This window comes from Nelumbo nucifera, chromosome 6, assembly GCF_055504915.1.
Source record: "Nelumbo nucifera cultivar China Antique chromosome 6, China Antique-T2T, whole genome shotgun sequence".
In the NCBI taxonomy this organism is placed as follows: domain Eukaryota; kingdom Viridiplantae; phylum Streptophyta; class Magnoliopsida; order Proteales; family Nelumbonaceae; genus Nelumbo; species Nelumbo nucifera.
In genome coordinates, this window is record NC_142654.1 from 32455234 (window position 1) to 32471722 (window position 16489).

Here is a 16489-nt window from a genome sequence, read left to right on the forward strand (position 1 = left end):
TCTCATATTAGGATGAGAAAGCCATGTTTTGATTCCCTCTGTCATTTACTTGTTACCCATAGTAGACTTTGGCCAACCATTAACATGTCTATTAAAGAGCAAGTTGCAATGTTTTTGCACACTATAGGGCATAATGAAAGGAATAGTGTCATACATGTTACCTGTGGGCGTTCACAAGAGACCATAAGCCGATATTTCCACAAAGTCCTACATGTTATACTTAGTTTGTACCTTTTGTTGGTTATACAACCTACTAGAGAACAAGTACCACCGGAGATTAGGAATGACTCCCGGTTTATGCCATATTTTAAGGTATGTAACAGATTACTAAACTTTTTACCTTAACACCTCCCTAGACCATGAAATTAACATAATTTAGTTAAATGTAGGATTGTATAGGTGCAATTGATGGGATTCATATCCCGTACAAAGTGCCTGTTGTGGAACAAGGCAAGTTTCATGGTAGAAAGGGGAAAACAACACAAAATGTAATGGATACAGTGACATTCGATTTAAAATTCATTTATGTATTAGCTAGGTGGGAGGGTTCGGCCACTGATGCCACAGTCCTATATGATTCCTTGTGAAGGGAATGCAAACTCCACGTCCCATAAGGTAACTTAAGTTGATACTTCATCATTTCTAATATTCTAATAGTGGACTCCATTATCTTAATTAATCGCATGTTGCCAATGATCACTCAACAAAATATAGGAAAATACTACTTAGTAGATGGCGGATATAGAAACATACTAGGCTTCCTAGCACCTTATCGAGGCACCAGATACCACCTCAATGAGATATGAAGGTGGTTACCGGAATCCCCTCGGGAGATTTTCAACCATAGACATTCATCATTGAGAAATGCAGTGGAACATGCTTTCGGTGTTCTAAAGAAGCATTGGAAAATTCTTGATGCAACACAACATTTTGACATTGACACGCAGGTCAAGATTGTTATAGCTTGGTGTGTGCTTCACAACCATATCATGGGAGTTGATTCACATGACCAGTACACCCAAGAAGGGATCCGTTAGGTAGACAGGCAAAATACATCCAATGGGCATGAATTTATGGAAGAAAGTGCCAATGTAGATTCTCTTGCACCAAGGCTACAAAGAAATGAACTAGCAAGGTGGTCTATATTTAAGGACTAGATTGGGTCAGACATGTTTCAAGACTGGAGGAGACTTCGAAGATGATTGGGAGTTGTAGTATTTGGATTAATTGCACATCATCATTGTTAGAACCAATTTGTGTTGATCCCAATTTTTATAATGTTTAAAACACACAATTTATTTGTTTTATTAGATATCCATGACTTACTTGTTAGACAGTTTAATATATCAGCAATATTGTTTAAACACCATATTTCTGTATTGCACATGCTTACTTTTATGTTGTTGATTACTAGAGGTATTTTCATTATTTATTTATGATAATGTATGTACATGTCTATGTGTTATTTATTTACTACATGAAATTGAATACTTTTGGTAGGGATGGCCTCTAGTAGATATATAATAGGAACATCTATCAATAATAGGAAAGATGGCAATAAGGGAAATGATGTGTTGTCTGTCTCTCAAACTATGTCCAACAAGGGTGACCGAAGTCGACAAGTAAGATGGAATGATGCCATGGACAAGGCATTGATTGAGATACTTGCTGATCAAATAGCATTGGGTAATAAGATTGATAAGGGGTTTCGGACATCTGCATACATATCAGTATGCAAGGAGATGACTGCCCGCTTCAATATTGATATGAAAACACCCCATATTAAGAGTAGAATGAGAATATTAAAACCCATATACATGGAAGCCAAGAAGTTGCTCGAGACTAGTGGCTTCGGCTGGAATGAATCCAAGAATCAAGTCATAGCTAACCCGGTTGTTTGGGATGATTACATCAAGGTAAATGTGGAATATTTGGTTTTTTTAATTAATGTTTAAAAATTAGCAATTGGTAACGATGCCATCTACAATGCGGACCAATCCACTTGCACTGTGTGTTAAAGGCAGGGTGATGGAGATGTTTGAGGAAATGTAAACAGTTCTAGGAAATGATCAGCCTACGGGTGACAAGGTTATGGCAGGGTTTGAGTCCATGATTGAGTGTAATGTTGATGTTGATGGTGCTGAAGAGGATGACCCTGAGTTTAATGATAATGCAACAACCCCACTAACTGTTGATGAATTCATTTGTGAAGATGGCACTCAATCAGTCTCCAACAACAACTGGAGGGCAAGTTCCTCAAGCTAAAAAAAAGAGTGCATGGATCAAAATTGAAGCCCAACCAGGACTTTTATTGATATAATTGACAGAATGAATATTACAATGTCAAAAATTGCATATGCACTTACAGTGGAGACTGAAATGGATTTCTTAAACCATTTATGGAAGGAAGTTCTTGACTTGGAAGGGTATGACATCCAAGTCCGGAACAATGTCTTTGGGTACCTAGGTGAACATGAAAAGGAAGCAAAGTTTTTCCATGCGAGGGACAAGGCATTTAGGGCTCAGATGATCCTATCCATCATATCTAAGATGACTAGTTTTGGTGGAATGCAGTAGTACCCCTTCTCTTATTATGAAGTTTAGAAAATGGAACTTTGAGACTTCTACCCTTTTTTGTTATAACTTAGGTTGATGCACTTGTTGATAAAACATATTAGTACTTATACATTGATACTTTTTCCTTATTGATATAATGGAACTTTCTTGTTATATCTCTTTGTTTGTAGTATGTCATAATCTATCTGTTGCTTTGAAATGTACTCACATAAGCTTGTCATAATGATGAGATGTGTAGGATGAAAAAAATCCTATGTTGTGTTTAAGGAGAGAAAGCCAAGTGTGTATGACTCATGGCTCATGTGTCAAAAGCAAGTTGTTGGATTCAGGGGGAATTCTTATTGTTCATGTAACAATCAAGAAGAAGTTGAAGATGTATACTATAAGTATTGTGAAGTACAGTTGAATATAACATATTCCTCTGAGAAGTTGGTTGTAGAGCCATCCACATCAACAATTAGGTCATATCTGATAGGAGGCATCACTGGATTCTTCACTAGGATTGTGGCATGGGGGTTGTTTAATTAACCAAATCATTTGGAAGGTTATATATATAAATATATATGAGAGAGAGATAGGGAGAGGGGGAGAGAGAGAGAGAGATTGATAAATAGATAGATGGAGAGATAGAGAGAGAGAGATATGTGAGGGAAAAAGAGAGATAGGGATGGTTCAAATGCAACTAAACTAAACACTAGGTGGGTGGGTGGGTGTGTGATTCTGTGTTTGTTGTCTTCTGTTATGGTCATGGGTTTGTTTTCATGTATTCCTTTTTATCATATTATCATTAGCAAGTCACTTATATTGAGCAGGAACCACATTTTAGATCACTTATCATTATCATTATCATATATGATTTTATCACTATTATGGATCACTTATAGTAGGAACCACATTTCATCATCTGTTTTCATGTAGTTATCCTCTGTGTTCATTATCAGATCAGATAAATTGATCTCATCACTATATACTTATCAGTTGTTAGCAGGTCACTTACATTTATCAGGTCTCATTGTTTGAAGGTTGACATGACATTCAATGATTTGTGAATGGATTGATTAGTAAATGTGAATGCAAACTGTTATCATGTATCATTGTTTGAAGGCTAACGGTACCTTCAATGAAATATGAATGGATTGTTTAGGGCATATTAGAATATCTCATGTTTGAATGAAATGTGAATGGATTGAATAGGAATGGGAAGGAGATCCAACAAATGAGCAGATATGGAGTGATATAGTTATCATTCTCATATTTGTTATCAGATGAACAGATATATGGACTGATATTCAACAAAATATGGGTCTGCCCATATAGTCTACATCATCTTAATCTGAGGGAGATCCAACCCATGTTTCGAAAGTTCATTTGTTAACAAATGAATAGATATATGGACTGATATTCAATGAAATTATTTCCTTTTATACTAACAAATAGAAGAAAAACTATGGACTTCACTCAACTAAAATGCAACCACATACATACAGCTTGTAGAGCTTGAAGGGAGAGTTTGTTTGTTTTGTCATTTCATCAGCTAGATGCTAAGAAGAGGAATTGGATACAATGTGGTAAAAATGAAGTAGATGCTGAGAAGAGGAATTGTGAAGATGGCACGACAACAAAGCCTGAACAATGAATTCTGGGGTGGAGACCTAGAATTCATAACAATGGACGGTCCAGATTTCTTGCACCTGGACTCGTGGTTATTAATTAGAAAAAGCGCACTAGGTAGTTAGAGCATTTATGTTTGCTCTCATAGTTTGCATCGATTTCGAACAAATGCCAATAAATTTGTGCCCTAATTTATATAAATTCCAAACAAACGAGAAGAGTGCAAAAAACCATACTAACTCTTGAACCGATTTTGCACTCATGAACCGAGATGAGTCCAAAAATGCATGGTACATATTTGCATTTGCATTGGAAACAAATGCAGCCTAAATAATAAAAAAAGTCATTTTCAACCCCGGATTTTAGTAAAAAGTCAATGAATCCGTTAAACAATGTTGTGTGACACCGTTAAAGTTTGAAAAAGACCAATTTCGACCCTAAGGTTTAAAAATGGGTCACTTTAATAAAGTTAATTAAGTAAATTACTTCATGGTGTAATTAAATGACCATAAAGTATAAATAAATATTTAATTTACTTTGTTAATTAATTAAATGACCCTAAAATATTTAATTAAGTTAATTAAATAAAGCACACTAATTAAGATAATTAAGTAATTAACTAAGTAAATTAAATTATGAAAACAAAATTAATTAGCTAAATTAAATAAACAAAGCTAATCGATCTAAATAAGTAAATGGATCATTTACTAAAACACCCCTAGAATTTCATGAATTTACTAAAACCTACCCTATTGTTTGTGTTTTACTAAAACATCCCCTATGGCTTGCAATCAACTTACTTAATTGAACTTCCATTAGGTGAAAATAGAAAATGATCCATTCAAATAAATTTAATCAAAAGAAACTGAAAACAAAGATGCCATTGTTGCTCCTAGTAAAACACGGACAAACACTCTATTTTCTCTATTTGGTCAATTTTGTTTTCTATACAAAAAAAGTGTTAGGGGTATTTTTGAAATAAACAACAATGGATCCATACCTATGAACAATTTCACTCAGTTTAGGGGTACTTTTGGAATAAACAACCACGGGTCCATGCCCTTGAACATTTTCCAATTAGTTTAGGTGATCATTCTACTATTTTCAGATGGCAAAACAAATAGTTCTTAATAAAAGATCATTTAAGTAAATAGCTTACAAACTATAAGGGGTGTTTTAGTAAAATGCAAACTATAGGGTAGGTATAAGTAAATCTATGAAATCATAGGTATTCTAGTAAATGGCCCTAAGTAAATTAAGTTAATTAAGCAAGCTTTTAAAAACCGACCCAAAATGAAACCACTTTGGCCATCGGTTTTTGGGTCAATAGTTTGATCATTCGGTTTGAATGGATCAAACCATGACGTTTGGAAATAAAAAATAAAATATAATTAAAATAAAAAAAATGATTAAACAATTTAGCAGTTCAACCGTCTAGGAAAGTAGTTTGTCGACCAAGTCATATTTTTTTTTTAATTTTTGGGCCAAGTATAAAATAGAACTGGATAATTGACTAATTGCTAGGTTGAATGATCTGACCCCCAAGTATAATTGTTTGATTGCCCGAAATTTTTAACTTGGTCAACAAATCACTGACCCAAATGGTTGAATTGCTAAGTTGTTATATCTAGTAAATAGTTTTTGGGCCATTTTGTTTTAATTATATTTTATTTTTATTTTTCAAAATGTCATGGGTTGATCCATTCGGAGCAAATGATCAAACCATTAACCTAGAAACCAATGGGCAAAGTAATTTCATTTGGGTTGATTTTTGAAACTTTGCTTAATTGGCTTAATTTACTTATTTAGATCGATTAGTTTTTTATTTAATTCAATTAACTTCATTTCCCTAATTAATTTAATTTACTTATCTAAATACTTAGTTTACTTAACTATCTTTATTAATGTAATTTATTTAATTTACTTAATTAAATACTTTAAGGTCATTTAAGGGAAAATTCCCGATTAGTACCTTATGCTTTGGCCCTAGTGCCACTTTGGTCGCTGAACTTTAAAACATGACAATTCAGTACCCAAATTGTTAAAACATGCAAATTTAGTACCTACCATACTGTTAACTAGCTATTAAGTGACATTTGAAAAGACAAAAATGCCCTTTAAATGTCATCTAATTTTCTTTATCAACAATCCAAACATCGACAAAAAATGAACAGTTCAAATCCTTGCCTCTTCTATTCGAGAAAGTTCGGGTCACCAAAATGCCCACTAAGATGTGACCCCAACTTTCTTGAATAGAAGAGAAAATGATTTGGGACTATACTAGATCACCACGTTTTGAAGATTTGGATTCTGAATTATTATGGTTTAAAGTTCAGAGACCAAAGTGACATTAGGCCCAAAGTACAAGGTACTAATCATGATTTTTCCTTTATTAATTAATTAAATATTTAATTATAATTTTAGGTAACTTAATTAGACCCTAAATTAATTTACTTAGGTTGAATTTGGAAGGAGTACAAATGCAAATGCAAATATGTACACTACAAATACATACAAAATACAAGGTTTTGCACTCTAGTACTCCTTCTAAATACAAAATACAAGGTTTTGCACTACAAATACATACAAAATACAAGGCCCATTTTTCACCAAAAAAAAAAAAAAAAACGTTTTTGCCACGTAGGTAGTGAGCAACACTATGCTGTTTGGTAAGGTGATTTTCATCACCGTTTTTCATTTATGCACTAACAGGTAAGCACCACATAGGATACACATCAGCCAATCGATGGGGTCCTGATTTTCGAGGCATGCCCGATTTTTTAATAATCGACTAAACCAAACAATAAAATACATAAGTGTTTGTTGAAACGCCTATATGGATCCGACATGACACCATTTTTTTAAAAACGGCCACGGTTCCAAACATCCCCTCTATTAAAGTGACCCTCTTCAAAATTTTAGGGTTAGAAGTGGACTTTTTCCAAACTTTAAAATTGCCACATAGCATCGTGTAGCGGATCCGTTATAAATGGCTTGTTTACCAAAATTTGGGATCGAAAATGGTTTTTTTTATTCTTAGGTTGAAATCAGACTTTTCGCAAAATCCAAGGCATGGTCCGGATCATCCGGTCTGATCCCTATTACTAGCCCTACACCTATTGATTGGGTTCGGCCTTCGGGAGTTCGGATAAATTAGGCCAAGTTATACAAGGCATGGTCCGGATCATCCGGTCTGATCCGGTTTCAATAATCAATATACCAAAGTTTGACCCTAAAGCTAGGAATATATATTGCTTCTGAGTTACTGCCTGCTTTCTCTTCCAGTTCCTTGTTGCTCCTCCCTCCACAATATCAACCCAGAAGGGAAAAGCGTAGGGAGCAATGGTGCACGTCAGTTTCTACAGAAACTGTAATACTCTAACTCTGCTTCTTGTATCTCGATCTCTTTGGGCTTATTTGAAGATCTTTTTCCCCACTCCCCATTTTCCCCCCTTGATCGGTGATCCCCATTTTGTTGTTGTTTTTTTTTTCATGATTGTTAACTGTAATCCCCATTTTGTACGATTTCGATACCCGTAGTTACTTATTTTTTGCGCTTTTAATCTAATTTTCTTTTTTTTTGGCAAAAAACTTCTAATTACTGTAGAAAGGGTTAGACTTTATAGGGTTTAGTTGATCTGTACTCGCTATTCCGGCATTCTCTTATCGCAATTGTTGAATTTTGGTTGAAAATAAACCCTAGTACTGGGATCGTTTCAGATGGGAAGACTTTCAAGAAGCCTCGTCGTCCGTACGAGAAGGAGCGTTTGGACGCTGAGCTGAAGCTTGTTGGAGAGTACGGGCTTCGATGTAAGAGGGAGTTGTGGAGGGTTCAGTATGCACTGAGCCGCATCCGTAATAACGCCAGGATGCTTCTAACTCTCGACGAGAAGAACCCCCGCCGGATCTTTGAGGGTGAAGCCCTTCTTCGTAGGATGAACAGATATGGGCTTTTGGATGAGAGCCAGAACAAGCTCGATTATGTATTGGCCCTGACTGTTGAGAACTTCCTTGAGCGCCGTCTTCAGACGCTTGTGTTCAAGTCGGGTATGGCCAAGTCGATCCACCACGCCCGGGTGCTCATCAGGCAGAGGCATATCAGGTACGAAGCGCATTTAACATTTTAACGGGAGGAAACCATATTTCCCCAGTTTATCTTCTTTGGTTCTGCTATGGTTGTTTGTTGCTTTCCCTTTATTGGTTATTGGTTATGTGGCTTATTACATGTTTTCAGTAGTTGTAAGGAGCATATTTTGCAAGGGGAGTCTTTTGTGTTATGACGTATCATTTATGCATTTGTAGGGTATGAACATGCAGACTACTAGTCTACTAAACTAAATTGATTGTTGATGGTAGGTTCTTGCATGTTAACCAATTTTGTTGTTTCTGATATGCCAATTACTTCTTCTTCAGCCCCTTCTTTTTCTTATTCCTTTTTGTTTGCTTTGCTTTGCTTTAGTTTGCCATTTAGTTTGATTTCATAGGACTTGGGTCATTTGCTTGTAAAGCATCTTGACATTCAATGATTCAATCCAATGTTTATTGTTTCTATATTTGAATATATGTCTGTGTGTATATAACACCCACATGGAGACTTATTAATGCCCTGCTTGATGATTAAGTGATTGTTAAAAGTACTTTTTGCACAAGTACTTTTTAGAAGTACTTATTTTAAGTTTTAACAACCACTTAAGGCTGTTTGGTGACCCACTTGCCAAATCACTTATTATGTTTTTAAGCACTTTGAGGTGGGGATGTTTGGTAAGCTACTTTCCCCATAAGTGCTTATATTGACACAAATGGCAATTTTAGCCCTCACTTCACTCATACATATATACAACTCCAAAGGAAGGTGCCGACCACCGGTTGCCGGTTGACGGTTGACGGTCACTCCCAAGGGAGGTGCCGTCGCTGGTATGCTTGACCCTGTTCAGAAGGGGGTTTATTGGAGAGATGGGGGTATTCTGGGTATTTATGTAAAGAATGACGAATTTACCTCATGAAGATAGGGTAAAGGTGAACTTGCTGAAGCTTTTGGTGCACCAACAATGATGCTATATTCATATCATTCTGTGGTCATTTGGCATGTTTAAGCACAATAGGACCTCATTGTGTAGCAGAAATCAGTATCCCAATATTATCTGGAAAATAAAAAAGGTAATTTGGATTTTGGAGGCTGTTCTTCCTAAACAAGAGGTGCAATACAAGTTAGAGTATGCAGATGATGTCAACTGTCAACTGTATTGTTGTAAATGATATTCTAGGTAGCATATTTTCACATTGCCTAGTAACCTCTAATATTTATTGAAAATGGTAGGAAAACAATCTTCCGTAGGACATGATTTGTAATACTTAATTCCTTGTATAATAGGGCTGTGATTTGTTGTAGATTAATGTAAGCTTATTTTGTCAAAAAGGTTATTGCTTAATCTTTCTAAATTATGTAATAAAGCCTTTTATAGCTTATTCTGAATTATGTAATAAACAGTTTCTAGGAAAAATGTTTGTACTAGGAACTGTTTATTAGATCAATTGAGGTTGTCTACAATTTTCCTTTTTCAAAAAAAAAAAGAATAAAAAGAAAAAGATTGTATGCAATTACTTGGTGCTGAAACTTCAAAGTGTTTGGTTTGGCTTTTTATTCTTCTTTAATTTTTTGTCAAACATTTGAACTGTGGGATCGATAAGAGAAGCTTCTTTTCTGTTAAATGTTTTTGTACTAATTTAAGATTATATATATTCTATTCTATGAAAAATATATCATAAGTTATTATTGTTCATTCCCCCTTGTTGGTAAATATAAACCAGCAATTCCAACAGGTCATAGTATTGAATTTTTAGGTGTCTTTAAATCTTATAACCTCTAATTTATAAAGCACTTCCAAAAAGATTTGGTTATTAAATCACCAATGTTAAATTTTCTTTGATCAGAAACAAGTTTAAAGGAATTTATTAATCAAGATGACTTAGAACATATTCAAACAGTAACTAATTAGGTAGCTGAAATGGACCTAAGCAAGTTGGAATCAAACTAGATGGATGAGCTTACAATGTAGAGAAAGGTTGGGCCAAAACAAGGAAAAGAAGAACAAAATTTAAGGCAAATGACAGATTGAACTAATATTAAGTAAACATCAATAAAACACCTGCTGTAAGGATAAATAATAGCCTAATGGTGTCAGCAGACTCAGCACAATTAGATTTGTTTAGGAGTCAGCACCTAGAGATGGAGTCAGGCAATGGACCCATAAATGACATATATAGAGGAAAATCAAATTCCTTTAAAGATCTACAACATAGTTATCTTCGTAAAAGATGTAACTAAGCAAGGAAACAATTGCTAACAAAGTAAAGGAATTGAAATGTAAAATATTTTCTCAATTTCTATCAAATCCTTGATTGATATGATGTCAACTTAATATCCATGGGCCCCACTTGAGGTAGCCAAATCTGCTAGAATGGTTTGAGTTCATAGGCTGTCTTGTATGTGGCTGCAAGTATAGGTTGTCAGGCCCATGGTTTTAGGCCTTTTTTTTAGCCCATGTGTTCTCTCTATCACAAAATCAATGATAATGATACAAACTGGAATACTGAAAAGAGAAACGTAGTATAAAGTATAACCTTACAAAATTTTAGGTTGTAATCTTATACAATCTGTATGCACTTAGCTATGAGGGGTCCCTTGTTAGTTGGGCTAGACTTTCCAGTTCTGCCATGATAAGCCTGAATGTGCTAGAGAAGAGAGAGGTCAGAGGTTGAGTCTTGCCATTTAGCATTTTGAAAATTCCATCATTTAGTGACACCGGTGGTTATATAAAACTAGGACCAGTTCACAGTTTGGCTGGTCCGGTCCAGTTTCCAGAACACTGGTTTGGAGATGTATTGGAATGTTGCAGTTTTGACAAGATCTCAACCAAGAACTATCCACTTCTAGAAATTTATATTGTGGTTGGGATACTAGAAATTTATATTGGGGTTGTTGATTTGCTAATAATGATTTTAATGAGTGGTGGAATGGTAGGGTATACTAGAATTTTATATTGGGGTTGTTCATTTGATAATAATGATTTTAAAGAGTGGTGGTAAATGCCTTGATGATTTTAATTTCCATTTACATGGATTGCATTAAGCTTGTTTATTGTTTATGGTGTTCCCTTGTGCACTCCACTTCAATAAACTTAAGGATTAGATTGGTATAACGGATATATTCAGGCACTAACAAGGACCAAAATTTTGTAATGTATCTGCCAATACATTGTATTGGTAGGTCACTAATACACGGAATCTTTAGTGTTTCGGGGTAAACCCTATTTCATGGGGTAGACAGTCCTTACACTGACGCCCCTGAATAGGTTCAAAAAACCTAGAAAAACATAGCATGCTGTTACAAAGTCTGATATGCCCCATCTGGCATATTGGACTGTATTGATACTTTGAACCTTGGGTACTAATTTGTTCGAAAGGAAGTTTTTGCCGGGTATAGCGAATACCTTTGTTGAGATTTCTCTAGTTAGTGAGCTTCTAACTAGGTAAATGAGACCTTTGACATGATTTCTAGGTAAATGAGACCTTCCTTCAGAAGCTAGAACATATGTACTGGTGTCGGCTTCTGCTAGGGCTTTGGTACAACATTACTTCGTTGTACATTCATAATGCTTGTGTATCAAGTCTGAGAGACCTTGCTTTTCTTACTATATGCCATTGTTCACGAGTGATTTCAAGATGTGTAGCTAACCTTGTTCTTGCTCTTAATTCAAATTGCCAAAGTGTAGCCTAAATAGCAGAAGTTATGGTCAATGCTCTGAGATACATTTTGCTAAACAAGAAATGTTGAAATGGTTTTTCTCCTTAATTGACAGGGTCGGGAGGCAAGTAGTTAATATTCCATCATTCATGGTGAGAGTGGACTCTCAGAAGCACATTGATTTCTCGCTCACCAGTCCCCTTGGAGGTGGTCGCCCTGGAAGAGTGAAGCGAAAGAACCAGAAGGCAGCTGCGAAGAAGGCTGCTGGTGGTGATGGAGATGAGGAGGATGAAGATTGAGAACTAAGCTTTAATACTTTGTCGTGATAGTAATAGAGACAGTAATTTTTGGTTGCTATATTTCCTTTTATGTAATAGTGGTGATGGAGATGAGGAAGATGATGATTGAGAACTAAAGTTTTAGTGCTTTTGTAGTGATAATAATAGTAGGGATTATGAGTAATTTTTGATTGGTATATTTTTTTTTTGGTAAAAAAGGATCAGAGGCTTTCAATATATTAGGGGGGTGGGGGGTTGTTACATCAATTTATAGTCCAGTTAAACTGCTTTGACAGCCAAGAGGGGCGAGGCTTTCAATATATTTTTTTCCCATGTTTAGAAGAGTTAGCAGTCTTGATGCATAGTTAAACATACACTGGTCAACAAGAAGTTTAATATCCGAACATATTCCTCTAGTAGCCTGGTTTAAAAATAATTTTGCCCTCTCTAATCTTTGCCACCTCGACAGAGCCCACCTTGATTGCTCTGCTTTCGGCATCCATGACTGGAACCTGGAATACAAAAGTCTTTTTTATTGTCTGCCAATAATAAATTACCAGTATGGTCCCTGTCCTGATAGCACAAGCTACAGAAGCTTCAATAGAAGAAGGATTATAAGCCGCATCACAATTGCACTTTAACAATCCCTGAGGGGTCTTCCAAGCACTCTGATGCTGATCAGAAGTAGAAAGGGTAGGAGGAGCTTGTGGGAAAAGTTCCTGAAGTAATCTCAGACAGTCAGACTTTTGTTTACCAAAACATGGAGGACAATCCATCTTGACTGATCCTCATTGGACCCACTCGTTGAAGTAAACCAACTCCCCACCCGGCCATCAAAAAGACTGAACATGAATGTCCCTTGATCTGATGTTTAAAAGGGCTTTCTAGCCAGGTTGCCCGACCAAAGTCTTGTTCTAAAATTATATAGACAACCGACTCGCTAGCAGCACTACAATGGGAGCATAATTCATTAGAAGAAAAATGTTTCTGAAACAGCCTTTGCTTGACTACAATTGCTTGGTGACAGCTTGTCTAAGGCTTCATTTTGCGGATTCTAGTGAGGGAGAAAGTCAATGGGACTGTGATTCTTATTGACCGAGACTCTCCTATATTCTTTTTGAGGATTTAGGTGGGATCCACAGTAAATATTTTTTCCTTGGGTATCAGTTATCCAGAGAAGTGTCACCCTTCTCGCACTTGAGAATGTTAACTTTCTGAGTGGAAAGTAAATGCACAAAATGCTGTCAAAAATACCCATTAAAACAATATAATCCTAAAAAAAAGGACTTGAGTCCAAGGGTAAAAATCAAGGTTTTTAAAATCGAATCGGACAACGAACCAGTCAGGGGTCTAGTTCCTGGGTCGAATGGTCCGATCGTTTGCACCGAATGGATTACCCCTTTTGACAAAAAAATAATAATAATAAAAACCAGCTAAAACCATTGGACAGTTTGAACGCCCCGGTCAACGGTTTTCTGACCAAATCAATGATTTTTGGCAAAATAACTTTTTTGGGGTAAAACAGAACTGATCACCTAACTGATTCCCAGTTTTTCTAGTCTGACCGTCTGATTTTGAAAACCATGATAAAAATGACAAAAGATAGAAAAATTAATCACTTATTTGAAAAAGTGGGTGAGGTAAAAAAACATGAGAAAATTGAGATGCCTCATCTACCTGAATAAATTTAACAACAACAAAAAAAAAACATAGGTAAGTGCATCATACATGCCATTTTCTTTAGTCACCACCCATGAAGGTATGTTCAATCTGTAACTCCTTTGCCAAGTTATCAAGGGTATCAGGAAAATTATGGACATAATTGTGCCATTTTTAAATTCCATATTTCCGCAAACATTTCTACAGTTAAAAACTTAGACTTCATAAATAAAACCTGTAATATGAGTACTAAACCCTTCTCTAAGGTGAGAACATATGAACTCTTTCACACACATCATGATATTCGAAAAGTTTTTGCAAAGAAAAAAAACACTTGCTAATGAATTGACGCCAACAAATAAAGAGAAGTGATCAGTAGACATAAGAATGACAAGTCATTAATAGCTATAACACAAACCAGATGGTAGGTTTAATAGGGGAAAATGAGCCAAAGTAGGAAAAACGACTACCATTTGCACATAAAACCTGCCAAAACCGAGGAGATTACGAGAATGTAGAAGAGACTTGGGCAATGAAATTATGTACTTAAAGTAGGAACAATATAAGCCGAGGATAAATCATACAAAATAAAACATTTATCACATACAAACCATTGAACTGCAATAGCACTTAAAAAACCTCAATAAAAATAAGGGAAAAGGGCACAAATGTCTAATGCATTTCAATTATTTGAAATAAGGGATGGTTTAGGCCATGTTTGGGAGTGCTTAAAAGTAAGTATTTATTTGGGCCATTAAGCAATTATTGGTATTTGGGAAATAAGTCAGAAATAAGTGCGGAGAAGTACGGAAGGCCCATTGCAGAATTCTGATTTCCACTGCAGATCTACAATATTTAAAAAGGTCAATTACCCCCACCCTATGCAACAATGTCCGCCTGTGAATTAGCATCAATTCCAAGTTGGCACCTACCCCAACTGTACTTCAAGCCTATGAATTCTGACCTTGGGTCGAACCGTCATTCTCCCAAATACGTGCTTATTTTAAAATTAAGGGCTTATTTTTTTAGCCCAAATTTCCATTTTTTAAGTGCTTATACAATAAGCACTTATTCAATTTTTTTCTTCCAAAAATATCCCTAGTTGAATTTTAAAATACCATTTATAAAATTATCCCTAATTGAATTTTATAAAAGTAATTTTATGAAAACACATTTACGAAAGTATTTCTATGAAATCACTTTATAAAAGTATTTTTATAAAAGTGCTTTTTAAAAGTGTTTTTATAAAAGTAATTTAATAAAAGTGCTTTTATAAAAGTAATTTAATAAAAGTGCTTTTAAAGGATATATTTGGAAATTTGAAAGAAAATGAAAGACAAAATAGTCACAAATGCTTAATTTAAGTGCTTATTAGAGAAAAAGACTACCAAATGCCCAATATAAAATAAGTGCTTATTTTAAAAAAATAAGCACTTAAAAAAATTAGGTGTCAGATGCAAATAAGTACTTATTCGAATAATAACTTGTTTTTAAGCATTTATTCAATAAGCACTTTTTTTAACTTAAGCACTCCCAAACCTGGCCTAATCATATCTGCTTAGGTGTCAGATACAATAAGCACTTTGTTTCATTTATGTATTTACTTTATACACATCTACTTAGTTAGATGACAGTTCAATCATCGTGGTTGATTACATAGTTTAGCTAAGGCGATGGTTTATTAAAATGACAAATGGATCTAAGCTGGTGGTCTTGACTATCGTCTTCGATTGAAAATAGAATTATGTGACATCAATACTAGTGGTCTTAACTGTCGTCCTTAATGGTGGTAAGGTGATGGTCAAGAAAAAACCGTCGTCTATCATAATTTGTCTCGGTGGTTATTTGAAAAACTACCAATTTGTTGTCATTACCGAGACCAGTCGTTTAATTATACCCCCTAGTGGGAAAGTTGCCAACACTTGAATGGAACAGAAATACCCCTTTTAATAATAGATTTTTATGGCTAAAATGGTCATTACCTTATTTACATGAGAAATAAAACAACTTACCCGGATAAATGTTTTCTAGGAAAAATTTACCGAGATAACTGCATTTACTTGGATAAATAACTTACCAAAAAATAAACGGGGCCTTGAATGATTTGATTAATACCATGAGGTGGTGGTCCTTGTCCTCTTAAGTTGGTGCCAACAAACTAGGCTCACAACCAATGATGGAAGCCATTAAACTATTAGCATAGATGATAGTTTAAAGGGCTAAGCTGATGGTTATTGGCCACGGGCTTATGGGGATTTTCCTGTGAATGATGCTTTCAAATTTTATAAACAAACTAGTAAAAGAAAAGGTGTAACATTACCTAAGAGTAGACTCTAACTTTAAGGGAACAATTGAGCCAAAGTAGCCAAAAATAAATAAACATTGTAAGTCTAATATAAATGCCATTTCCAAGTAAAACCTACCAAAAGCGAAGATAATATAGAACAAAGCTTGGGCAATGATCTGAAAGTTAGAAAAGGTCAAAAGCTGTATAAAAAAAAACTCAAGGTAAATCATATAAAAACCTGAATGTTGAATGTTGTTAGACAACTTATGTCCTTAGCTCAAATTAAATTGATGTATAATGAGATATATGAATTGATTTAATTAATTAATTATT

At 35.1% G+C, this 16489-nt stretch overlaps 1 protein-coding gene across 1 annotated transcript; it reads left to right on the forward strand.

Moving 5' to 3' along the window:
- The first annotated feature begins 7399 nt into the window (after positions 1-7399).
- LOC104606388 (small ribosomal subunit protein uS4y-like) lies at positions 7400-12394 on the forward strand. Its single transcript, XM_010271548.2, has 3 exons — positions 7400-7558; positions 7909-8290; positions 12048-12394. Exons 1-3 carry the CDS (start codon positions 7531-7533, stop codon positions 12229-12231), a joined length of 594 nt encoding a protein of 197 aa, XP_010269850.1. The 5' UTR covers positions 7400-7530; the 3' UTR covers positions 12232-12394.
- Positions 12395-16489: the final 4095 nt, after the last annotated feature.